This window comes from Myotis lucifugus, unplaced genomic scaffold (assembly GCF_000147115.1).
Source record: "Myotis lucifugus unplaced genomic scaffold, Myoluc2.0 scaffold_3, whole genome shotgun sequence".
Lineage (NCBI taxonomy): Eukaryota > Metazoa > Chordata > Mammalia > Chiroptera > Vespertilionidae > Myotis > Myotis lucifugus.
This window is the reverse complement of record NW_005871051.1, coordinates 5,700,400-5,727,753: the sequence shown is the minus strand read 5'-3', so window position 1 is coordinate 5,727,753 and position 27,354 is coordinate 5,700,400. Positions and strand designations below refer to the sequence as shown.

General features: G+C 44.2%; 1 protein-coding gene across 2 annotated transcripts in view; it reads right to left on the bottom strand.

The window, feature by feature from the left end:
• Positions 1-27,354, bottom strand: part of SPATS2L (spermatogenesis associated serine rich 2 like) — a 121,661-nt gene that overhangs the window by 30,927 nt on the left and 63,380 nt on the right. Inside the window, exons 2-5 of one of the 2 annotated variants that reach the window (XM_023759944.1) lie at positions 17,292-17,400; positions 13,594-13,643; positions 10,408-10,648; positions 274-480 (exon numbers count right to left, since the gene is read on the bottom strand). In XM_023759944.1, coding sequence (XP_023615712.1) covers positions 274-480; positions 10,408-10,648; positions 13,594-13,643; positions 17,292-17,400 — 607 coding nt within the window. The remainder of the gene's footprint in view (positions 1-273; positions 481-10,407; positions 10,649-13,593; positions 13,644-17,291; positions 17,401-27,354) is intronic. The other variant, XM_023759948.1, reaches the window with a different exon arrangement.

Sequence of the window (27,354 nt, the reverse complement as noted above, 5' to 3'; positions counted from 1 at the left end):
CAGGGTAGAAAGTATCTGCAAATTTATCCATACCACAAAGAGAGGAATGGTCCCAGGGAGGCAGAGAAGAGGGATGTAATTCCATTTACGCCCTTCGACTGACACGGGCGGAATCACATCTGCCTCGCAGTGTGTGTGTGTCACCGAAAGAAACGCAATTTCAGGTGCATCTCCCTTCCACGAAGCAGCATCTTTGGGACCGCCCTGTCACCCTGGCACTTTTCTCTGTGTGTCAAAGACGCTGAATCATTGGTGCAAAAGAAACCACTTTACCTCTTTTCTTTGTCAGCTCATCTGGCTTTATTTCAAGATGAGCTGCGGGGGCATTGGAATTAACAGGAGAAGTTTTGGCATGAGGCTTGCTTGGGTTACAAGGCTGCTCAGCTGACCACTGCAGGCCATCTGACCTCTCGGGTGTTCCGGGTATAGGTTTGGGATTCCCATCTAAGGACAGTTTCTGTTGCAGTGGTCTGTTGCCTTCTGTAAGAAAACACCAAATAATGACTGTGGCGGGATCAACTGGAAACATGGATGATAAGGTGATGGGGGGAGGCCACGATTTATTTTTGGTTGGTTTCCATGCGGACAATAATGCCTTTCATTGCAAACAGTCAAGAGACTGTTTTAGCAGAGTCCCCAGAAGATTAGAGAATATACTAGAAATAGAAAGAACGTTGCACTTGGAGTCAGAAGCCCCGGGGGGCGTGTTGGCTCTGGTAATTACTCGCAGGGTGACCCTGGGCAGCCACTTACCATCTCTGAGCCTTAGTTTCCTCACCCAGAGAAGTTATGAGGAGGCTCCCATGGATCCATGAGAAGATCAGGTGGTTGTTTGTTTTTCTCATTCAGTAAAGGCTTAGATGTCTCTGAGTTATGATTTCATATCGAGGCTATAAAATGCAGTCCTCCTATCGCTAAGAGCTACATCAATGTCTCCTGGTATTTTATTCTGAATTAATGAAGGCGGGAGAGTGATTGGAGAGAGGGCAAGAATGAAGTGACAACAGGTATTACAATCATTTCATCTAATTTACGGGGGGATTAAATCAGGAAACATCATCATAATATCTCAACTATATTTAAAAGCCAGGGCGTCCGATGCTCTCTGGAGCTCTGATAGTTGCTGCCATAAATTAGCAGCACGTTGCTTTCGGCATCTTTTAAAGGTAGGCTCCCATTTAGTTATTGCTGGAGTGAATTAAACGGCACCTTAGTGGCCTGAAAAGGAAATGGATCACCCTTAACATCTTACAACCAGAGGGAGCTCTGGGGGTGGAAAAAGGGGGAGCCAGTGTGCTTTTGAAGGCCAGGTTCTTGGGGAGAGCTGGGTGTCGTGGGGAGAGTGCAGGTTGGGATCCCCGAGACCCATGTTCTGATCTTCCCTAGGGCCCGATGACCCTGTAGGAAGGACCTCACTTTTCTGGCCGACGAGGGTTCACACTCACACAGAAAACATCATCATCTCAACGAAGCCCAGCCCCCTTTCAGATAGTCACCCCGCCTGCCTCCCTTCTCGACTCCCCCAGGGCCTCGTAAAAACTTAGCGTGCGATGTTTGAACACAATACTTACATGTCTGCCCTTGCCTTTGCCTTAAAAAGGCTGTGACTTCCTTGAAGGCAAATACTAAAATATGACACATTTTTGAAGCCCCAGTACTTGTGTCTGGCTCAATAGCTATCTGTAAAACTGTGACTGAATTAAATGATTTCATAGGAAAAAGAAAAAAAAAACCACCAAAAAATAAAAACCAAGTTTCCTGACACTGTCACAAACATTATAGAGGCAGCATCGGAAAGTGCAAAAGAATCTGATCTGGGTCCTAGTCCGCTTGGCTTTAGACATTAGCCCACTTATGAGACGTGTGAAGTTGAATCCATCATTCATAACTTCCATATCAAGAAAGCACAACATATGCTCAATGGGCTGAATAGTGAGCACTCTTTAAAATGTACCTAAAGGGAAATTACAGTTCACAAGGAAACGTGCAACAAAGCTAGTAAACATAGTAATTAAGTACTGAAGACAGCATTTCCTCCAGCAATGAAACATTTACTAGCATCCCCGGAAGATCAGAGGATGTACCAGAAATGGAAAGAAATTCGTACTTTAGAAGAACCTGGGTGGGTGTTTTGCTCTGGGAATCACTTGCAGGGTGACCCTGGGCAAGACACTGAATATCAATCAGGTAGTCGCCTGCGGTAGTTTTCTCACCGGGAAGGGTTCTGAGGGGGCCGCAGTTACACTGAAGTGGAAGCTCACTGCAGGCAGTGCTTGTCAAACTTTTGTGTTCATGAGAACCCCAGAGGTTCCGATTCAGCAGGGGCCGGGATTCTACCCGCAGGTGATTCTGTTGGGGTGAAGATGGGTGGCACCACCCACCTGGAGGAAATCTGCTCTGAAAGATGAAAAACTAATTTTTTTAAAAAAAGCTAATTTTTTGATGAGTCTGTAACTGTTTTGTTAACATGGTGATTAAGTACAGGCTGGTTCCAACTCCTTCCCTCTCTAAATCATAGAGAAGATTCAGCCTCAAAGAAATATTATAAATTGAGAACCTAATATATGTCCTAGTGTGAATAGTATAGTAAACTAGTCTTGTTCTTAAAAATAAGGGGGTTTATATGATAGCCTGATGGAAATAACAACCGAAGGGAAAAAAATTACTCAGTTGAATGCAAAAGATGTTAAGCTGAAGACAAGCTTGCAAATGAGCACAGGCTCATTAACCTAGAGCTGAAAATACTATGTTTATGTATCAGAGAACTGATATGTGGACAATGGCTCATTTCACCATCCACCCAACATACATTTATTGAGAAATTTGAGTAGCAGTATTTTTTTTTTTGGAGGAGGGTCCTGGAAAACTGTCTCAGTATTGGTGGGATCACTGAACACTGGGAGGATCTGAAGTTCTCAGATACTCAGTACTACTGGAATATAGTACTGCTTGCACATTGGCTATACAGGTCTGTTTCCAAATGTAGTAATGAAGTTCTTTCAGATGAAAACTGGAAGAGACTTATTCAGCTATAACAGAATTAGGTGCATCTTGACCACAAATCCCGATATTTCTAACAATTAGGATAAATGGGAGTTCTCTCCTGGATGTAGAGGTTTTCCTCTAACATTACAGGCCAGAAGTAGCACCAATTCTCTGACTTTCTGGAATCCACTTGCAAATTTCAATAGACTGTAGCTGATTCAGAGCTGACTCCTAATACTGTCTAATAAGGTAGCCACCAGCACAGGCGACTGTTGAACACATCAAATGTGGCTGGTCTGAACTGAGATGTGCTATTAAGTGTAAAATACGCACTAAAACTTGAAGACTCAGTACAGAAAAATACCTTTGATAACTTAAAAAAACCGATCACATGTCAAAATGATAATATTTTGGGTATATTAAGTTAGACAAAATATGTTATCCAATTTAATTCACCTGTTTCTTTTTATTTTTTAAATGTAGACACTAGTATTTCTATTTTTTGTATTTGTCTTAAAATTTTCTAGATAGGCAATAATGACATCCACAAATGAAGTTTGACTTCTTTCTTCCCAAGCTTGCCCTGTTGGACTGGCTAAGAATGCTAGTACAATGTAGAATCATCATCCTTGCATTGATTTTGATCTTAGGGAAATTGCATTCAATGTTTTATTATTAAGTATGATATTAGCTGTAGATTTTTCACGTTTATCAGTAAGTTCTCTTATATTTGTAATTTTCTGGGAGTTTTTATTTAGTCAAGTGATTTTATTTTGCTTCGAGATAATCCTTTTGTTCTCCTTTATTTTGATAATATAGTAAGACACATTGATTGGTTTTTAAATGTTAAGTCAATGTTACATCCTTGAGAAAAAGCACACTTGTTCATGATGTACTATAAATATAATAAATATAAATATAAAATCGCACTTCAATTTGCTAATATTTTGTTGAGAATTTTGCTTCTTTATTCATGACCAATATCATTCTGTAATTTTTCTTGTAATGACTTTGCCAGGTTTTGATAAGGTTATGTTGGCCTCATTAAATGAGTTGAGAAGTATTCCATTCTTCTGGTTTCTCTCTTTTAAAAATCTTTTCTCTCTGTTCTTCAGTTTGGATAGCTTCTTTTGACCTGTCCTAAAGTTCACTGCTCCTTTCTTCTTCATTGTCTAAATTGCTGTCAAGTACATCTGATGACTTAAAAGATTTTTTTCAGATATTGTACTTTTTTTAAAACTTATCTTTATTGATTTCAGAGCAGAAGGGAGAGGGAGAAAGAGATAGAAACATCAATAATGAGAGAGAATCATTGATTGGCTGCCTCCTGCATGCCCCCTACTGGGTATCAAGCTCACAACCTGAACATGTACCCTTGACTGGAAGCAAACCTGGGACCCTTCAGTCCGCAGGCCGACACTCTATCCACTGAGCCAAATCAGCCAGGGCCCGATATTGTACTTTTTAGTTCTAGGATTTCCATTTCAATATTTCTTTCTCTCCTGAAAGTCTCCTTCTCTTCACCCTTTATATCCATCTCCTTTTTTTCTATAATTTTTTTGGCATATTTATAATATTTGTCTGACTAAAATAGCTGGGTTATCTATGGATCTGCTTCTGTGATTAACTTTTCTCTTTATTATAAGTCAAATTTTCTTGCTTCTTCACATATAGTAATTTTTTAAAAAAAATTATTGATTTTTAGCAAGAGGAAGGAAGAGAGAGAAACATTGATGTGAGAGGAACATCAATTGGATGCTTCTGCATGCACCCTGACTGGGGATCAAACCCCCCACCTTCTGGTGTACAGGATGACACTCTAACCAGCTGAGCCACACCAGCCAGGGCCCATGAATAGTAATTTTTAAAACTGGGTATTGAACATTGTGGATGACACATTGAGAAATGTTGGATTTTGTTACTTTCCTCAAGATAGTTTGATTTTGTTCTAATAGGTCATTAAAATACTAGGTCATGTTCCATTCTCTTCCCCTGATTTTTTTTTTTGCCTTGAAGGTAAATATTAGGCATTTTATAGAACAAGCTGGAGTAGAAGAGATTGTATGGAGATAGTGGATTGTTTCTTAAAATACCTTCAATTGCCCTGTTTTATACCTCTGCTCAAGCTGGCCCTCCATCCTATCTGCTGACCCTCAATCTAGAGCTTCTCCGTTTTCTGCTGGACAGTCATACTCCTCCCTGCCCAAGCTCCCTCATAATTCTGTGCTGTAGCTTCATTTGTCAATCCTCTTCCATCTCCTTGTCCTCTTCTATTAACCCGGGTCCACCTTTCCTTTTTTCTTCACTATTATAGATTTCTACATCCAAAAAGTCAGTGCAGTTTGTGATGAAGAAGATATAAATTCATGCTTTTATTTTCTTAAAAAAGTTATTGATATGCATTGCTGAATTATTTTCCAGTCAATTGGTACCCATTTACACTCAGCTGTACATGCATGCAATTGTTCTCAGAATTAGCTCTTCAATACTGAGGACTTTCAATTTTCTAGTTACTAAAACTTGTGTAATTTAATTTGTTCTTAACTTGATTTATTTTACACAGCAAAACGTAAATGGTGGCTGTTGTTTTTTGTTAACATCACCAAAGAAAACAAATATTCCTCTTGGGAGAAATATATGAACTTGGATTCAAAGATTTTCATAATATATGTACAGCCATGTATGTGTTCAGATTTCAAAGTTTCTGTAAACACTTATGTTCTCTTTAGTTTTTACTTTCTAGTGAAAGCTTTATGTACTTCTAAGTAGACTGAAAGAAGTATACATAAAATTCGAATCTAACCTTAAGAAATGTATTGAATATAGAGTACTTCTAAAATAATTATTTTAACCAATTGTGTTAAAATGCTTTCATAGCCTCCCATACACATAATTTCAGCAAAACACTTCGTTTGATAATGTAGTATATAAATCAAACCACCCCACAAACAAGTGAAGAATCTAAGCCTTAAGGAAAATAGACCAGGAAGAACATTTGGGAAAATTGGACCCTAATGCCATCATGTGCTTTAAATGGGGCTTTAGGAATAAAAATGATCCTTGGCATTGCTTTTGGTAAGAAAAAAATCTTGATCTGCCCTTTGTCCGACTTTGTACTTGGATGCAGGAAGAATCTTGATTGCATTATGTAAAAGATCTCAGTTGCGCTGTTATTAAAAATTCTGAAGCCCAGAAAAAAGTACTCCAAGGCTTAAAGAAGTCATTCTGTACTAAGTTTAAACCAAACTCCCAAACGCCTGAGCTATCTGCTGACGGGCAGCACTGTCCCACTCGACAGCGCTATATTTACAGCCTGAATGATGATGCTCTGGGTGGTATTTTTCACGTAGGAAGTCACACTAACACCCCCCAGCCACCTGTATATCTCTTAAAGCTGACTCCACCTCCCAGAAAACAATTCTGTTGAAAACTTTTAAAAAGAGAGATCTTGAATGTCAAGGTGTTATAAAAAGATAAAACACCTGCTGTGCATGTTCACAGCCTGCTGCCCAGCTGGGCACTCGGGGCAGGCGGGATTGAGCCAGTTTCATTAATGGAAAGCTTGAGAAATGCTCCCCGCTAGCAGAATGGAGATTTCTTTTAGGCTTATACTTCGAAACTACTCAAGTACAGACTATCATTATACGGCTTTGTTATGACGACTTTCCCCCTACTTGTTCTTTCTTTCTCCCTCCCTCCCTCCCTCCCTCCCTCCCTCCCTCCCTCCCTCCCTCCCTTCCTCCCTTCCTTTCTTTTCATATTTGTTTATTGAATTTATTGGGGGTGACAGTAGTTAATAAAATTACATAGGTTTCAGGTGTACAATTCTATAACACATCATCTATATATTGTATTGTGTGTTCACCACCCCAAGTCAAGTCTTCTCCCACCATCACTTATTTTGCGACAGCGTGCATGGACCTGGAGAGCATTATGCTAAGTGAAAGAAGTCCATCAGAGAAGGACAAGTTCCATATGATTTCACTTATATGTGGAATCTAATGAACAAAATAAACTAACAAAATAGAAACAGACTAATAGGTACAGAGAACAGACTGACCGCTGTCAGAGGAGAGGGAGCTGGGGGACTGTGTGAAAAGGGTGAAGGGATTAAGAAAAAATACCTCAATGACACAGACAACAGTATGGTGATTACCAGAGGGTAAGGTGGGTGGGGGAAGGTAGAAGAGAGTAAATAGGGTAAATGGGGAGATAGAAGAGGGCAAAGGAAAATTGACGTGGGGTGGTGAACACACAATATCAGTTTTCAATTATACATCATTTAGGAGTTAGGAAGCCCAGGCTTTAGCAATAGCTCTCCAATGCATGCACAAAAGTATATGAGTTTGTGTTAGGTGTTTGCACACTAAAGAGAGTTACCCCAGGGTAACCCAAGGTTATCGTCTCAGCTTCTTAACTTGGGGGGCCTCGGTTTCCTGAGCTATAAAATGAGGGCGCGAGATTAAAGGATAGCTCCCATCCTTTCTGGTTCCAAGGGTCTACTGAAAATAGAGGGCAGAATGTCCAGGACCTAACACTCGCTTGTGAAATAGCGGTTCGAGGCCTGTGGATTGCCAGCAGATTGGACAAACATTTTCAAGTCATCCGACAGACTTGGCATCAACTTCCGAGAATCTTCATTATTTTGGGGAAGAAAAAATCTAATTACACACCCATTTAAAAAACTAATTACAAACTCATTTAAAAATGTATGGTCTTAGTAAGTGAGTTACTAATGAAGCTAATGGTCAACCAGGGGTCACGTCCTTTTGCAAAAACATCTAATAAACTGTTCATTACCATCATTTATTGTTTAACAGAAAAATTTACACGAGACATAGATTTGTAAAGAACCAATAACATTAAAATAGCCCTATGAACCGGGAGGTCATGGTTCCATTCCCGGTCAAGATACATGCCTGGGTTGTGGGCTTGATCCCCAGTGTGTAGTGTGCAGGAGGCAGCGTATCAATGATTCTATCTCACCATTGATGTTTCTATCTCTCCCTCTCCCTTCTTCTCTGAAATCAATAAAAATATATTTAAAAAATATATAATGCTGACATACCCCAATGCCTTAGCACTAAACTCACACAATTGAAGGGACACTGGGTTGGTTCTTTGTGCAGGAAAGACTTCTTCACAGGAAGTTCCCGGCAGGTTTACAGAATCCCTTGGACAGAGAACTCCAGTGGGCACTTAACTTTCAAGGCAGCTCTCCACGGTGAAGGGAGCTCTTCAATATTGCATTTGCTCTAACGTCGTATACTTGATAGAGTTACCGAAATTGTTTTAGGGAGAAGGTATAAATTATCAGTAAATGAACAAATGTATGTGCTAGGCTTTTAGTCTATGATTGATATCGAAGCAGCAACTTGAGTAATTAGATTTTGAAAGTAATTCATGTGAAAGCAATAACAAGCAAAGTTGGGAATCTGCCACTCGATTATTTAATTTCTTTCTCCTGCCCTGACTATAAATCAAAACATTCTCAAAAGGGTAGGCATCGTTAACAACGGAATTTATAAAATTCCTGGAAAATCCAGATTCTAAATGGAAATAGGTTGTCTTTGCTGCTGTTTGGCTGGCTTTCAGAAATCATGGTGTGGTCAGGATTACCCCAACTCCAGCCCTAGGAACAGAGTTGTTAGGTAATGTGTTTATGGGAGAAAAGTAGAGCTTAGTGACCATCGGAACACTTGCTAGTGTGCTGTAGAGCGTGCCGGTTACTTCATGCTGCCTCACTGCACCCCCGGCGTGGCACGTGGCTCTTCTGCCGGACTGAACGCTTCCTGGGCAGGGCCCCTGTCCAATTCATCTTGGGTTTATCAGAGGACAGTGCAGCATCGTATATAGCAGGTGGGTGTTGAGTCAAGTTCTCCCTACTGTTTCCTGACCCTCCGAGTCCTCTCCGCTGCCTCGCGTCTATGGGTCCTTCAGTACCCACTGCTCCCACGACATCCCCTGCATCGCTCAGTTGGATGTGGCTCTTCTCTTCCCAAACCATCAACTCATCAGTGTTCGCATGACCTTCTCTTTAAAGAGATCAGAGTGGGGTTCCCCCAGGGCCTGGACCACACCACACCACACCCTTCCCAGCGCACTTCTTTGCGTGTAAGAGGAGCTTAAAAAGTTGCTGATGCAATACACTCAGGGTTTTATAACTAGAAGGACTTTGGGAATAAATTAGTGTCCTGGATCTCACTGAGGGATCTACCACCTCTTAGGAGGCATTTTGAAAAAGTGACGGCATTTTTAAAACTTAAAAAAATGATGTCTGGGGGGTTGGGGAGGGGAAGGGGGATACAGGTCGACTTACAATCTCAACAGTCTTGCACAACAAAGAATTGCCTTGTGTCCTGAACTTTCTCATGTCCTTCTAGTCACTTTACACATAAACCCAAGGTATTTTTTTGCACTGTTTTACTTGGATTCCCAGGCTTCAGCTGCTGTGTCAATTAAGAAAAGATTGTACTTTATGGTGTTCAGAACTTTACCAGGAGAATCTCACCATTTAGAAAATCACATGGCCAACTACACCAGCAGTCAAGGTATTTGAATTGACAACTGCATTTATAGCAGCTGCATTCACTTCCAGGTCTGCCTACAAAAGCACTTACTTAGCTCTCAATTCACATGTCAAATACAGAGAAACGGTGTCCACAATATCCAGCCATGTCTCGCTTCTTTTAGGGCAAAGTGATTCATTATCAGCAGGTGTGAACATCTGGCCATTTTCTTAGGCCTCTATTTTAGTTGTCCCTGAACTCTTATATGTGTTACTTTATTGAAATTCTAGGTAGATTACATTACCTATGAAGTTTAGTCTAGGATTTGTTGAAAAATGAAGCATTGGGTCAGGTAGTATTGAGGACCAGCGATCTAGTACATTCTAGTAGAGACAGCAAGGAAGTGGGAGAGCGGAGATGAAATGATGTTTCCCAAGGCCATGCAGCTGATTGAGAAGTAGCCTTTGTAGATTAGTTAACATATAGCTTTAGCCCAAATAATTAACATTCCAGATTCTAACACCTGGAAGATTACGTTCTGTCACATCATGGAAAATACTACCTTTAAATAACATTTTCTTTTGTCACCAATTATCCCTCCCTTATCCCAGCAAAGGTGTCAAGAGAGAAAATGTCTTTAAACTTGGAATTTCCCCTTTCCTAATGATCCTAATACATACCAGACTGGGGTTTTTGAGAAAAGATAATCCTTTGATTCAGTGCAGGGCTGGACTGAGCATTTGTTCTTTGGTCCCTGACAGTCCTCCCCCGCCTCCCCTTCCCAGGAAGCCTGAACCGTGTGCACTGAGCCCATCCTTTCCCCTCCAACAGCAGCCAGGACTGGGCCAGTAGGTTCCCTCTTCATCCCTTCCTTCCACGTCTTCCTCAGCAACTTGACTTAACAATGACTGACCTGAGACCCCATGGAGAGCCTTGGGGGGCTCCTCGAGTATCGAGATCTTCTTTTCCCGAGGGAGGAGGGCTGGCTTCTCGCTGGCGGAGTCGGTGGACGAGCTATCCTTCTCACAGCCGCCGCTGTGGCCATTCTGGGCCTGCGGTGGGAGTGGCGGCCCTGCTTCCGGCCTCTCGGCCTTGTCTTTAGCATCTTTGTTGCCTTGATGCTGCTTGGACTTGCTTCTTTTTCGTTTATTGTTCTAGAATGAGAAGATAATATGATTTTAGCTCAGATCCTTGAATTATAAGATGACCCCGAGAGACCAAAATAAGATATCTATAATAATAAAAGCGTAATATGCTAATTAGACCAGACGTCCTTCCTGACATCCTTCCTTCTGGACACAGCCGCAGCGGGTGGGGGCCAAGACAGAGGCGCGAATTTCGTGCATCGGGCCTCTAGTTTTATATAAGATGATATATACATACATATATATGTGTGTGTGTATACATACACACACACACACACAGATATATATACATACACACATAAACACAAGGTGGGGCAAAAGTAGGTTTACAGTTATATGTGAAACACACAGAGTTTATTCTTGTCTTATTATTAAATATATATAATTTCCTGGCTCTTCTAATAGAATGGGTGAAAACACATCTTTATTAACCACCCAACTTAATGTAAGTCAATATCTTCTTTCTCACAGTAAGTTGTATCAACCTTCATTTCATAAACATTGTAAACAGAAAGCTTCCTCTGAAAGGGAACCATCGCAGGGATGGCTTAGACACCGGCAGACTTGAGCGAATCGAGACACCACACTCGGTAACAGGGAACCTGTGACTGTGCCCTGAGAGAACTGGAATCGGCCATGGCGCCCTGTAGAATGGCTCTCCTTTCTTACAGAGGCGATGAGGGTGGGAGGCGAGGAGGACACGAAGGTTTGATCCTCCGGGGAGGAGAGGATGTTGAGGGAAGGACTGACACGAAAAAGGCAGGCAAGTCCTTGCAAAATGAGGATGTGAAGGGCAGATCCCCAAAGGCCCCCTTGGGTCTGTGAAATAGGCACCAGCCCACCAGAGGCCCTGTTTGCTACCACTGCTGGGACCCCAAATCATCCCCAGGAATATTTAAGCCGGAGCAGACAATGGCTACAAAGTAAGGCCAAATGGACCCAATCCATCTGGGTTTGGACTGAGCAGTGGGCCCCCTGACCGCTAGGCTGTAGCTGTAGCTGACCTGTAGCTGACCGACTTTAGAAGGCTCCCCTACCCTGCACTTCAGTCAACCGAAATCTTTCAGGCCTGAATTATTACAATATGGGAGTTTTCCTGTCTCTCCTAAAATGTCCTAATGGTCAGCATACTAAGATGTTGTGCCTAGTTATGTTGTATGCTTTACTGCTTTGGTTTTGTACCGAGGAATATTCACTGTTCTTAACCTTGAGTGTGGTACAGGCCTCAGCCAATCAGAATGGATGCCGACCCATCAGGACCCGGCCTGTCTGCCTGCTGCATCAGTGGGTACCAGCTGAACCTCAGCTGGCTTTGTTCTTCTACACATTTGGAAAAGGAATAAAAAGAACAGCTTTCTCTCCTGAATTCTCCTCCCTACGCCCGTTCTTTTCCTTTGAAACCACGACCATGCCCCTGAGAAAGTGCTCCCCTAGAGAAACGAGGGGGCAGATTCATTCATTTACGGGGTGGCGGCCAAGGCCAGCGGCACCAGGTCCCAGTTCCCACGGGAGCCCCACAGCTAGCAGGCCGGGCAGGCCATTTTCCCACGGTCCCACCCAACCACTAAGAGGGAGACTTGGTAATGAGTTGGGTCTGCAGCTGCTGTCTGCTCCTTTTCTCACATCAGAGAAATTCATACCCAAACCACACTTCTGAAAATTTCCATGTAAGAGTAAATACCGCCTTTCAGTCGCTTATGAATCATCTTCATCTCCCACAAATGCCCAGGGAGCTATGATTAAAGATAAGCGGAGACTGTCAAAGATGGTGGCTCACAAAGACTAGGAAAAAAGCTCATAATTCTTCCTATTCTACGTGAAACTAGGAAGAGAAAAAGGGGCCAGGATAATGGCCCCGATCTCGGGATTGGATGGAAGTAATGCTGCTTGCTTGTTTGTTTTGGTGAAAACCTGGCTTGCAGGCCTGTGACTGCCCCTCAGGGAGCAGGACAGACTGGGGTTTATCTCCTGGGATGCCCAGGACTCAGGCCCCGCTGGCAAACAGTGGCAATGGCAGGGCAGTGACTTTGAAAAGAGCAGACTTGTGATCAACCAAAGAACTTGTATGCATATATGCATAACCCAGGGACACAGACAAGAGGGTGATGAAGGCCTGGGGTGGGAGTGGAGGGGGGGGGGCAGGCTAGAAGGGATCAACGGAGGAAAAAAGGGGACAGATATAATACTTTTAATAATAAAGATTTATTTTAAAAAAAGAAAAGAGCAGACTTTTTGTAAAGGCCATGAAGCAGGTTCTAGGCACAGGACCAGGAGCGAGTGAGCATGCTCACAAGATGAGGAAGGCGAGCTGGAGACAGAGGCCCCTGTGTGCACGCACACCTCACGCGTGTCCACAAGTCACTCTTGCGGACTAGACAAGAAGGCAAAGTAATGTAAAAGGGGCCGATTAAAATCTCCCCTGTTTTCAAGGAGGAGTCTGCCAGAGTTCTCAAAAAGAAAAAAACAGGTCCCTTACACTGATTTTAAAGTATTTTCTTTCTCTCTTAAGAAAACCTAGCTTAGAACTCAGCAAAAAGGTATCTCAGCGCAGCTTTGGATAGATTCTTGCAGTTGGAAAAACATGTGAAAATATATTTAGAGCGTTTCCAAGTGTCTTTGAAACACTCCTAATCTTCTCTGTGCCACAGGATCTGTTCAGGCAAGTTAATGTCTTGAATCCTTTGAGTTCTCAGGCGAGGCTCCCCTTAATCCTTAAAAAGAAAAACCCGGGCACTTCTGAAGCACACCTGGTGGTTGGAACACCGAGCAGAAAACAAGGGCCTTCGTGGGGAGGGCGGCTGGGAACTGAAGAGAGCCATGGATTTACAAGCTTTCTGGGTGCACATATTATCATATTTGAAAGAAGCGTAACATTGGCAGCCTTGTTAAAATGATAACAACAATAAAAGTTTTGATTGAAGATGCTACTAATTTACAATCAATATTAATCTTACCTTCTTTTTTCCTGTCATATTCCATTCTTTTAGAACTTGAATTGCACTGCCTAGACAAAGACAAAGGATCTTTAATGCGTATTCACATAATAAAACACCACACAAAATTCATCTCGGTCTTTTCATCTTGGTAGCAATTTTCCCCCCCGGCTTTTTCATTTGTTTTGATACATCCTGCCTTAATAAAAATGCCAGTTTCGTGTTTTACTTCCAGATTTTCATTTAATTCACTGCATGATCTTGGTTTTATCAAAACATTAAGCCCTACTACATGAAGCTTACTTTTTTTGGTCATTATGTTGTCTTAGAGAAAATGAAATATATCTTGAGAATTTTCTGCTAGCTTCGTTGCCGTAAGTAGAATTAAAATTGTTCTGTTGGATAGATGAATCAAAATACCTCTAATCTTCTGGACCAAAGGTGGGGTTTTGAATATTATTAACCATGTGAATCATAGGTTTTGTCTGGCCATTCCTACTCTTTTTCCTGCCTCTATTGTGTTCACGGCTTGCAGGGTGATAAGGAGGCCAGATGAGCTGACGAAAGCATTGCTCTCATCACTGGGGGAAAGGTGGGGGGTGGTCTTTGCCAGGCGCCCACTTTGAAACAAAAGTTCATCAAATGACAACAGTGCCAGGTTCTGTCAATGCCACTCACACATGAGGAATCACACAGACTCAGAGGAAAAGCCTACCCTGGTATGTTACACAACATTCTTGTTATGTATGTATGTATGTATGTATGTATGTATATATGCATGCACGTATTTCTCTTTTGCTCAAGTAAATGTTTCTACCTGTTCTAACAAAGTTCTTTCACTCATTCCAGTTGAGCGGGGTAGGGGGAGGTAATTTCAACAATAACTTATTGGTAATGAGTACACTAGCTTTTTTCATATTAAGTAGTTACTTCTCAAAGAGTAAGCATTCGCACACAATCTCATTACATTGTAATAGTTCCCTGCAAGGAGTGTGTTGGCCAAACAAAGATAAACTTGAGCCTGGCCTTTGTGAGAAATTTCAAATTAGCCGGGTCCCAATTATGGAGTCTGCTGTCACTGTTGGGTAAGCAGAGGCGGCGTTGCTGTGACTAATGCTTAGACGGGCTAATTATTCCTGTCTACTCGAAGTTTCCGATTCAGCGCCCCTCGCAGGCTTTTTGAGTTACATGTACTTGAAATAATAACACTGCACTTAAAAGTGCACTGTAGTTCAGACTTTCTATTAACAGGGCCGGCCTTCCTCTAATTTTCCCAAAGAATTAATGCTTCACAGTATCTCCCTTTAGAAGAACTGGAGAAAGTCACTTTCATTAGGTTTCGGGGTAAGTCACAGCAGCGGCTACTAATCATGAGGGTGGTCCTCACTCATAGATAAGCGTCAGTTTTCTAAGTACTATCTTTAAAAATGTCAAAATACTGTCCTTTTTAAGCAGGGGAAGGAGGTGAACTGCTTCCAGCTTTCAGTGGCAATACTCATTTATTCCTCTGGTTTCCATATTTGACATAAATTCTACTTGCAGTTTTTAAAAAATGAGCTCCTGGAGAGTAATTCTGAAGAAGAAATAACCATGTTTGCAGAGAACTGTGAAACTGTTACTGTTCAAGTTTAATTCTCCTGAAAATGCTGGGGGTTTCCTGGGCCACTCGGAAGGAGCGCTGTTAATATGCCACGTAGGTGGTTGCTGACACATATTTTTGATTCTCAGTGGCTTTTAAACAAGCCGTGTGATTGGTGCCCAGCCACAACGGCACGAGGCTCCTCAGCAATCGATGAGGGTTTTATTTAATGAGACCTCGACGCTGACAAGGCGAGCACTTCAGGAAGGACAAGCAAGGTGCTCTATTTAAACACACCCGGACCTCCGACAGTGATCAGTTACTGGGCGTCCGTCACTTCCTCAGGGTCACTCTGTAATGGAACTTTCGCTGTGGGGCCACAAGCCAGCGGGGGTGGGGACCGTCCCCCTAACCCTTTCCTGAAGCTCCGTTTCCATGCGAGCGACGCTGGCAGGGGAAACCTGAACAGTGTGTCTGAGCCAGGATGTGTGTGGCTCCAACATTTTCTTTTTAATATATTTAAATATATATATATTGATTTCAGAGAGGAAGGGAGAGGGAAGGAGAGATAGAAGCATCAATGCTGAGAGAGAATCATTGAAGGCTGCCTCCTGCACGTCCCCTACTGGGGATCAAGCCTGGCAACCTGGGAATGTGCCCTTCACCAGAACAGAACCCAGGACCCTTCAGTCTGCAGGCCGATGCTCTATCCACTGAGCCAAACTGGCCAGGGCCCAACATTTTCTTCTTGAGACACGTTGCCCGGGAAGCCGCAATGCCTGGTTAATATGGCTCTCTCTACTATTGGTTGTTGATAACTACAGATTCTCTATCTGCTGGTCCATGAATCAGGGGAGAGCAGGGAAGCTGTGCACAGTGGGTCTGCTTGCGGGTCTATTTTGAATGATAATCATTTTTAAGTTCAATTAGGACCTTAGACCTTGGCTGCAGACATCAGAATGCGAGCCTGTTGCCTGGTTCCGAGACCTTGTCTGAAAGGCAAATATACTGGTAGGAACGTCGGACGATTATTCTATCCTTGGAAAATGAGCAGGTCACACTACCCTTAACAAATGCGGTGTAAATAGGATGTGGTTGAGAGATGCGCTAAGTCTTTCCCTGGCCTCATCGTCAGATATGGCGAGCCAGTCCATATTTACAAAAACATACGCTGACACGGGACCAGAGGCATTATGATAACCAAGGGCGGGCATGCGGTCTCTGTTCATCAAGGAAACATATTTAATGTGATCCTATAGGAGAAGAGGATTTCCTAGTTTACAGGGAATCTAAAGCAGTAGGTTATACATTTACGGGATAAAAACATTTCGAGACTTGAGATTCTATAACATCGCTGGCGATGGGCTTTCTAAAAAACAAGTAAAAAAAAAAAAGCAAAAAGGTTCTAGAACAGCGGTTCTCAACCTGTGGGTCGTGACCCCTTTGGGGGGTCGAACGACCCTTTCACAGGGGTCGCCTAAGACCATCGGAAAACACATATATAATTACATATTGTTTTTGTGATTAATCACTATGCTTTCATTATGTTCAATTTGTAACAGTGAAATTGGGGGTCACCACAACATGAGGAACTGTATTAAAGGGTCACGGCATTAGGAAGGTTGAAAACCACTGGTCTAGAAGTAGATGAGATGAACTGATATTCCAATTAATTAGGCAAATTCAAAATAAAACAGCAAGGATATCAAAGAACAAACCAGTCCCCTCGGATACTAAAGCATCACATTCAAGGACTCCAGTCGTAGAGCCAAGTAGAGCGACAACTTCCCAGGTTGGAGCGAGTCCTTCCCCCTCCGGGCAGAGGACACCGTCAAATGAAGCTCGTGTTTAGTAACACACGTGAATGACTGGTAGCAATGGAATCAGTAGCATTACTATAGGAATCCTTTAGAAAATACTTAGAAAACATCTATACTGGCTTTTTGTTTGTTTTTTACTAGTAATGATGGAAAAAACGTTAAATTGTGTTTTTATTGAGTATGTGTGTGTGTTTTCCAAAATGCCTGTTCTTATGAGAAAGCATTAGTAACGCACTGGTATTCGATGCATTTAAGGAGAACCATACGGAAGCACAGGGCACACTCAGCTCTGACACCATCGGTTCAGGGCCTGCACTCACCGTCCACGAAGGCCTGCACTGCCTTGTCCACATTGAAGTCGAACTGCTGCAGCACCAGGACGATCTCGTTGTTGCTTTTGTTGGGAACAACGGAGCGGACCGCATAGATCTGTAAGGGGGAGAAGGGAAAAGGAGGGGAAATGCTTTAAACATTTCCCATCCAGGGATCTCTCACCGGACGGAATTCTAACCTCGGGAAAGGCGTTGGGAAGCCTCTTGCCCTCCACATTCTCAGGCGTTTCAGGCCAGTGGGATGCACCCTGCAACCGCCTGGACACCCCCGTGCTGCGCACACAGGTCTTACAAAGGTCCCTTGTTCGGACTCTAACGGCGCGTGTGAAAAGCCAACTAACCCTCCCCGAGACTCCAGATGCACACAGATGTGTTGCAGGGAGGACACAGATGTGTTCTGTCTCGGGCTCCCCCTACACTGGCTCAGGGGGATCTCTGGGAAACGTGCAGATGCGGCCTCGTGCCTCAGCGTCTCCGCTCCACACAGTGGAACCCGTCATCGGAGGCTCCCAGTGTGCTGTGACCCTCCACGGATGTTTAGATACAGGAAAACGCAGGCATTGCATTGTGGGACGTGGCAGACTTAGCCACAGGACAGAAAATGTTCCTCAACACACATCTGAAAACCAAGCATTTCAAACACAGCAAATACGTATGTGAGAGCAAAGGATTGCAACAGATTAGGCTGATAGTCAATTTTTAATGGCCTGTACGTATTTCTTAGTCAAATTTAGCACGTGTTCTTTCGTCTGGCTCAACAGAACTGATTTTTACCGCCCTTGCAATTGCTATGGTGTGCTCGATCCACGTTAGCAAAGCCTGGCTCACCAGCTTCCTGTCAAGGAGATTACTGCAGCTGCTCCTGACAAATACGAGGGTGCCGCCTGGTGCCCAGGTAAGTGGCATCACAGGGTGATCCCTGCACGATCTTCAGTGTTTACAGCAATGGTGATGTATGACCAGCTGAGTTTGTGAGTTGCCTGCAGTTTATTGTAATCAGAGTCGTGGCTTATGGATTATACGGGTATGGATGGAGTGTGACTCGATTGACTAGAACATTTAATTAAACAGGATAGCCTTTCTCCCAATTACGTTAGGAAATAGGTAGCCTTCTCCATATAGAACTGTATAGATGAGTATTTAGATTATGATGAGCAAACAGTATACGCGATGGGTAAATGACTTGTAGAGTTTCTGACACTATAGACCAGAGAGCTGGTTTTGAATCTTAACACTCAAAAATGCCAACTCTGTGGTGTTTACTGAGAACTCATACAATATATGTGACTCAAGATTTCTCTGTGTTTTTTTTCTATTCTCACATTTTATGGTTCTTAGTTTTTCTAGCCTCCATATTAAAAAAACAGTAACTTCTTCAAATCTAAGTTTTTTTTTCTTTTTAAAAATCCATTCAGTGATTATTTTTTGAATGTCTATTGTGTGACAAGGCATCCAACTTCCTGGAACTTACAGACTAGAGAGAAATGTACACGTTGATCAAATGACCACACAAACATGTACACTGTGATAAAATCTATAAAATCTTATGGCAGGGAGACATGCATGCCTTTATGTAGGTATGCTGAGATCTGAAGTGAGAAGAGATGAGTGGGAGGTAAGGGGAAAGGCATTTTAGGCAGAAGGACCAGCATGAATGAGAAGCAAGGTGTGATGAGGAGAGAGTGGCTGGAGGTGAGTTAGGAGGGAGGCAGAGGGTGGGGCTTTTAGAAGGTAAGACAGGCCAGAGACAGCAGGGACCAGATCACGCAGGGCCCATGGGGCTGTGCAAAGGACTCAGGTCTTCTGAGCATCCCTCAAGGATGCTCACAAGAACTTCTGTTAAGTTGTTCTTATTCATTGTGTTAAAAAAGATAGCGCTCTCTCTCTCTCTCTCTCTCTCTCTCTCTCTCTCTCTATATATATATATATATGTATGTATGTGTGTGTGTGTGTGTGTGTATGTAAATGCAAGTTAAGGTGTTGATTTTATACACTTATATACTGCAAAACGATTACCACTATAGCATTAGTTACCATTTCCATCTCATCACATAATTACCATTTATTTTTGTGGTGAGAACATTTAAGATCTACTTTCAACTTTCAGATACAAAATACAGTATTATTAGATACAATCACCATGCTGTACATGAGATCCCCAGACCTTGTTAAATCTTATAACTGGAAGTTTGTACCCCTTGACCAATATCTTCCCATTCCCCCCTCTTTTTAAAAGAAGTTAAGATGGCGAGAAAAACAAGAACAAAACCACCTACATCCAACCCAGGGAAGTCATTATCAGTGTGTGCCCAACAATAACTACAGTGACCCAGTATTTACCGGTGCATTGGATGTATAGACATTACATGCGACCCTTCTAACGTAGTTCTTTAAAATAAAATTCTAGCATTTCAACCCACTCTAGTTGGTTAGTATTACACAGAATTTCTTAATAATCACCATTATTATTACCACATCAGCCATGCTACTCTAAATAATATAATGCTTAGTTATTAATGACATTAACTACATTATACCTGGGTTTGAACTGTGCAGGTCCACTTAGACTTGGATTTTTCTAAATAAATATTGTAAATGTATTTTTTCTTCCATATGACTTTCTTGATAACATTTTCTTTTCTCTAGCTTACTTTAGTATAAGAATACAGAATAATACATGTAACATACAAAAATGTGCTAATAGTGTATGTCATTGGCTTTCGGTCAACAGTAGGCTTATTAGTAGTTGCGTTTTTGGGGAGTCAAAAGTTACACTCAAATTCTTGACTGTGCGGGAAAGAGGGAGGGGCGTGCTGGTAACCCCCCACCCTCGTGTGGTTCCAGGGTCATCTGTAGTTACATTAGACCAGAGTTCTCAACCCCCCTACACAGTTGTGTGATCAGTAAAGGCCCACAATTATGGAATTAGCATAACTAAGGGTTCTACCTGTTTCCAGTCTCTCCTCAGCCGAACATAATGCACTGTATCAGGTTAAAGCAAAACACAGTATAAACCATGGCTTACAGACACTTCCTTTTTAGATGTTTATACAACAACCATGATCAGATATAGAAAACATCCATCCTTGTCATCTTAGACATCCTAGCTCTGAACGTATCCTTAGAACATTGTCAACAACGGAATTCTGACATCAAATCTAACTGTGAATATTGCATATGATTCCCAGAGGAAGACACTTAACCAAGACAGGAATATCAAGTTTTTTAAAAAAAAAATAAGAGAAAGAGGGGAAAAAATAGCTTCTGCTTATTCTTAGATATTCCGTAGTGACGTTGAATTCTAGTGAATTTCTGGGCCACACTGTTTCTGCTTTTATCACTGAACTCTGCTGATGTGAAGGGCGTAGTATTGCTCCACCACCTCCTTATTCATAGTCACTACACGTATTTTCCTGCGAAAACGTCTGCGAGAAAGATGATGAAATCGTGTGCACGCACGTGTCCGCATAAAAATACAGGAACCCCAGCACGTGTCCACATAAAAATACAGGAACCCCAGCACGTGTCCGCATAAAAATACAGGAACCCCATGGTGTCACTATCCAAGATGCAGCCCCAGTCCTAAGGGCTCTGAACATTTAACTCTGAAAAAGACCTCCTGACCAGTCGCTTTAACTGTCAGGAGGGGGTCACAGGGCAGTGCTGCAGCGAGGTTGGGTTGCAGGCAGCCTTTGCATCTGGAAACGAAGCTCCTGGAGGAGTGGATCATCAATGCGTGAGGTGAGGAAGGCTACGTAGTTTGCATCGGGGAAGTCAGAAAACCCACGCGTGCAGGGACTGCTCTGTCCCGCAGAGGCTGTTTCTGGCGCTGCCTGGTACACAGTGCGTCCTGCACCCCACAGCCCTGATGTGCCTGCTGCTGCGGCTTCACACCCAGGCCCGCTGCTCGGAGCTGCGCTCCACTGCATCCCTCTAGGTACAGGTGCCGATGCCATAAACCCAGTGGGCCAGGCTGCAGGCTGACAATCGGGAGCCCTTGTTAGCAGTTCACTTAGCAACTGCTTTGCCTTTTGCCTTTTGCACCTCAAAAGTGGTTGTGATTTCGCCTTCAGCGTTTTAATCTCCCCTCCCCTCCTCTCTCTGGGGCTTCCTATCTGGCCGGGCAGGTTTTGGCCCATTCTGCCTCAGGCCCGCCTGCTGGCATGTCGCCCTCACTGAGCAGCGAGGCCCTGCCTTCCACAAGCGTTTTGACTGGGGCTTCCTGCATTAACCTCCCTCCTCTGGACCGCGTGGCCCGGTTTTAGAGCTGCTAGCAGGCTCCCTCCTTCGCACTGTGCATTGTTTGAGCCTGTCTGTGATGACTCCTTAGAAATCCTTGTAGCCTCACCCTGAGTCATTTAGCCTGTGCCCAAGTTTCAGAAATGGTCCTGACCGGTGTCCAGTCCCCCTACACAGCTATGTGATCAGTAAAGACCCAGTATTGTCAAATAAACATAAAATCCCCGCTCCCTCTGCTCCAGGCTCTCCCTCGCAAATCCATTCCCGCCGCTGCCAGACTGCTCTGCCTGAAGCGGAATAGTGGCCGTTTACCACCTTCCTTCCTGAGAATAAAGTGAGCTCTACACCTGGCACTCGGGGCCATCAGCAACGGGCTCCAACCTGCTTTCCAAGCGCCCCTCCTGCTCTGCCCTTTACGGACAAGCACAGCCCAGTGCTGGCCTCCCACCCTCACCCCCACCCCCACCTCTGTGTAGTCTGCCTTTGACCTGAGCTGTGTGCGTTTGTCTGAATCTTACATTCTAGCTGAAATGCCCTGTGTCCCATGAAGTCCTCCCCATCCCTGCCAGAGGGCATCCCTGCTGCCTTTCAATTCCCATAGCCCTGAGCAGTAGGTTTCTCTCTCTCTCTCTCTCTCTCTCTCTCTCTCTCTCTCTCTCTCAAAGGGAGAGATAGAAACATCAATGATGAGAGAGAATCATGGATCAGCTGCCTCCTGCACACCCCCTACTGAGGACTGAGCCCACAACCCAGGCATGTGCCCCGATGGGAATCAAACCGTGACCTCTTAGTTCATAGGTCGACGCTCAACCACTGAGTCACACCGCCGGGAAGCAGTAGGTCTCTCTTAACACTTAGCACCTGTTACTTCACATCCAAGTGTTGTGTACACAGTGTGTCTCCTAGGCAGAGGGAGCAGAATCCTCCTCTCAGACATTTGTGCATAATCCCCACGCCCACGTGAAGGAGAGGATGCCAATGTGTAGGTATACCAGGCTGCTGCCTTGACTCACCAGCATTTTTACCTTCCACAGTAACAGAGGGTGAGTCTCTGTTGACTGCGATGTAACTAAACATTACATGGGCAGGAAGAATACACATATGTTTCTTAAACTTCAGTAACGGAGAGGGGAAAAATATTTATAAGACTCGATAATTTTACTTTCTTTAGAATGTACTCATGGTATTTTGTGGAGTTTTAAAAGTATGAAATGAGCCTGGCTGGCATGGCTCAGTGGTTGAGCGTCGACCTATGAGCCAGGAGGTCACTGTTCGATTCCCGGTCAGGGCACATGCTCGGGTTGCAGGCTTGATCCCCAGTGTGGGGCGTGTAGGAGTCAGCTGATCCATGATTCTCTCTCATCATTGATGTTTCTATCTCTCTTTCCCTCTCCCTTCTCTCTGAAATCAATAAAAATATATTTAAAAAATATGAAATGGCAGAGTAACTACCTATCCTTCCGCAGCTCAGCCCAGCAGACAGATAGTGGGTGAGCTCCCAGTAAGTGACAGGTGCTGAGGACACGAAGAGGAAGCAGACTCAGTCCTCCACCCCCCCCCCCCCCGCCCCCGAGGGACAGGATGGTGTGGAGCCAGGCCGTCTGTGCCGGGAAGTGTGTGTGCTCACGCTGTGTCTAGGAACAAGGCTCGGTGGTTCTACAGAGAAGCAGCAGTTCAGTCCGCCGGAGAGGGGAGGATACTATCCGGAGGAGCAGCCAAATGGCAAGGAAGGAGCTTTGGGATTCAACACACCTGGGTCCTAATCCTGGCCCTGCCACGTGCCAGCTCTATGACCTTGGGTGAACTGTTTAAACAACTGAAATTTGATTCTGGGGCTGTAAAAACGAGAATTTTACTTGCTAGAATCTCTGTGAAAATGAAGAGATGATGCGTGAAAGTGTCTGAGATAGAAGGGGGCAAATATTAGCTGCTCAATACATTTTAAAAAGAAAAGTATTTTAGGGGCATTTACGCTGGGCCAGAAAGAAGAGGGTCTCTCTGGGTGTGAAGGCTGGTGTGTCTTTGCAATTGAAAGAACATGTGGCTCGTGTGTTGGCCAAGACTTATTTGGGGGAGACGGCCCTGTACACCTCCCTCCTTAAGAACCTTCCTCCACAGCTCGGTGAGCGGCCAGGGGACCCAAGGCTCTCCTCCATCCCGCTCCCCCTTCTGTAAGCCGACTGGGACCACAGAAAGCCCATCTCGAGGGTCACTAAGAACAGTTAGTTTTTCTCCCTCTCATTCTTTCATTTATTTATCCAAGGTTGGATAGAGCAGTAACAAAACAGATACGATCATTGCCATACCTAGAGGGGAAAACAGATGTAATCATGTAAGTTTAAATATATATATATATATATAATTGCAACTTGTGCTAAGTGAGTGATAGGAAGGAGGCAATCAGAATACAGGGACTATATCACGACACGAGGAAGCAGCCTGGCCAAAGAGACGACGTGGGCCAACCAGATCCTCTGCTGTGGGGTCTGCGGGGCCTTTTGGAGTTGCCTCACTCCCTGCCTTTCCTGCTTCCTAAACTTCTCCTGAAGTCCCACGAGACCCTACCAGACCTTGGTAATAACCCCTTTCTCACCTGCACTAGTTTGAGAGGGTTTCACTTTCTAGAACAGTGGTTCTCAACCTTCCTAATGCCGCGACCCTTTAATACAGTTCCTCATGTTGTGGTGACCCCAATTTCATTGTTACAAATTGAACATAATTAAAGCATAGTGGTTAAGCACAAAAACAATATGTAATTACATATGTGTTTTGCGATGGTCTTAGGCGACCCCTGTGAAAGGGTCATTCAACCCCCAACCGGGTCGCGACCCACAGGTTGAGAACCGCTGTTCTAGAATAAGTAGCTAGAATTAGTAGCTAGGGATGAAAACAAAATAATAAAGCCCAATAATTAGTCCAAATGGCAAAGGGGAGAAATGGACAATTTTAAAGATAAATTCAGTTAACATGCAAATGATGTGGGAGAAGAGAGACACATGACCTGTTCACATACCTCTTCCGGCACATGACCTGTTCACATACCTCTTCCGGCACTCATGTTGCCATAGTTATTTACTTATGTGACACTGCCTCACTGGGATGTGAGTTCCTGAGTGACAGGGACCATATCTTTATAGCCACAGGGCCTGGAACAACGGGTGGCATTCAGCAGATGATTCATAAATGTTTGTTGAACAAACGAGTGAATGAATGAATGAACAAAAGGAAGTAGAGAGTCTAACATGATGGCCACTGAAATAGTCCAGTTTATTTATTCACTTTCATTTCAGTGCATCTCTGGATTCAGCATAAAGTATCACTCAGCATTAGAAAGTGCTCAAGCCCAGAATGTATGGCGGCTCCCAGATCCCAGGCACGGCCTACGGCTTGTCCTAGCCTTGAGCAGCTTGTCGTCTAGGAGGTGAGCTCAGTCCTGTCCCTGCCAGAAGGACAGCAACCACACAGCCAGCAGCCTCCTTTCCCGCCAATGAGAACCAGAGTTATTTATGGGTTTGCCGTTCCTGCAACTTTGAAAGGAATTTTCTAATCAGCTTTGGTCACATTTCTCAAAGGCTGAGCCACTCAGAGATGCCTTAGAAACAGCTCACTTTGCTTCGCTTGCTGGGCCACTAACATCATCTTCTCACTAATGAAGGCAGTTCTCCCGTGAATCTTCTTGGGGAAGAAAATACTCTTTGCAGACCAGTACCTCCGCATCATGGATGATTCTATAATTTAATTGCCTTTCCCAGCATCTACTGTCTGCCTGCAAAATATATGCATGAGTTGTTGTTATGTTCTACTTGGCTGACTTTTGGGGAATTAACACCAAGGGTACAAATCAAAATTAACTTTTTTTTTTTTTTTTTTTTGGCAGGAAACCAGGATAAGAAGGAAAAATGAAGATTGGAAGGTGGGGGGAAATGCAGTTTTCATAGAATTGTGGGAAGTTTAAAGTGGGGCTTTGCGATAATCTAGTTGTGGCTTCTCAAACTAGAAAGTACATTCCAATCACCTGGGGACTGATTAGAATGCAGATTCTGCGTCAGAAGCTTGGGTGGGGCCCAGGATTCTGCATCTCTAACAAGCTCCCAGGCGATGCAGATGCTGTTTGTTCAAGGCGGTGGCAGGCAGAGGGATGCCTCCCCAAAGACGTCCATGCCCTAACCTCCCGGAACCTGTGAGGACGTCAGGTAACATGGCAGGTTAAGGTTGGGGAGAGGATTAAGGAGGTTGCTAGTCAGCTGACCGGGCGATGGGGAGGTTACCGGGAAGCTCTCAGTGGGCCTAAGACAACCACAAGGGGCCTTATAACTGGAAGGAGGGAGGAGAGAGGGTCAGAGCGATGCCACATGACAAAGACTTGACCCGCCATGGCTGGGTCTAGAGATGAAAGGCGACCCCGAGCCAAGGAATGCAGACAGCTCCTAGAAGCTGGGAAAAGCAAAAAAAAAAACAATTCTCCCCCAGAGCCGCCAGCAAGGAAGGTAGCCTTGCCGATACCAGATTTCAGCCCAGTCAGACCCGTCCAGAACTCCAGAGCTGTCAGAGAATAAACTTGTGTTGTTCGAAGCCACTATGTTTGTGGCGATTTGTGGCAGCGACAGGAACCTAACACAATGGACCACACATGGAAGAACGAACGTTGACCCCTTTTGTCCTCCTAACAGGAAGATGTCTTTCTCTCTCTCATCAACTCTCCTGTTTTTTTAAAAATTACACCTTTAGAGAGCAGCGCTCTCTCCCCATACACACACGTTTTGCAGGAATTCTGTTCATTCAAGCCAGATATTTCTGCCGGAAAGTGAGATAAATCTGACAGCCTCTGCCCCAAGGAGCTGACAGAACAGTAGGAGAAGAAGGCAGAGTCATAAATAACAACTAACTCAAGAGTCACTCTGACAACAAAATCCCTCTGAACCTCCCGGTTCTCCATCCTTTCGGTGCGGATTCCCTTCGCCCTTCACCTGGAAAAAAGCCTGCTCTGCAACCATCTCAAACAATCACGGCACAATTAATCTCCCCGAAGTACTGGGCTCGCTCACTAACTGAGGGAAGGGGCCAGCCATGAGGAAGAATGTGGAGAAAGGGAAGGGAAGACGGGAGATAAATTATGCAACGAAGTTCCAGAGGAAATGCAAAGAAAAGAAAAGAAAAGGAAAAAAAAAAAAAGAAAAAGACACCAAAATCCACGTGGAAAGCAAGCTTTGGAAAGGAGGAGGAGATGGGGGATGGTTCTCAGAATTCTGAGAAAGGAGAAGAGAAAAAGGAAGAACGAATATACAATAACATTTTGAGATTGTGGAGAGGAATTTTAAGCCAACTATTTCGTCTGTGTGAGCATTTGTAGATTTTGCTTAGGGCTAAAACAGTGGGAAAAGGTTTAGAGCTGCTCTCTGGGATGTGGTAGGAAATGGCCTGGATGAATGGAAGGACGCTGAGCAGGACGAAGGCCCACTAGCGCTGATAGCACAGGGCTGTCACGGAGCCAGTTGGCATAGCTTTCCCTAGCGATTCTCAGTAAGCGAGGAGCAGGAGCAAAGGAAAGGAAGGACCCGAGGTTACAACATGAGAATCACAGTGGTGGAGCCCAAGGCTCAGGGACAGGGGGGCTGAGAGTCATCCAGGTGGCCACTCAAGGCACCTGTGGTCTGTGACGGGGGATGGTGGGCGGGAGACCAGGGATGGGGGGATGATGGGCGGGAGGCCAGGGATGGGGGGATGGGGGGCGGGAGACCAGGGATTAGGGGATGGTGGGCAGGAGTTTCCGCGAGTGGGGGGATGGGGGGCGGGAGACCAGGGATGGGGGGAT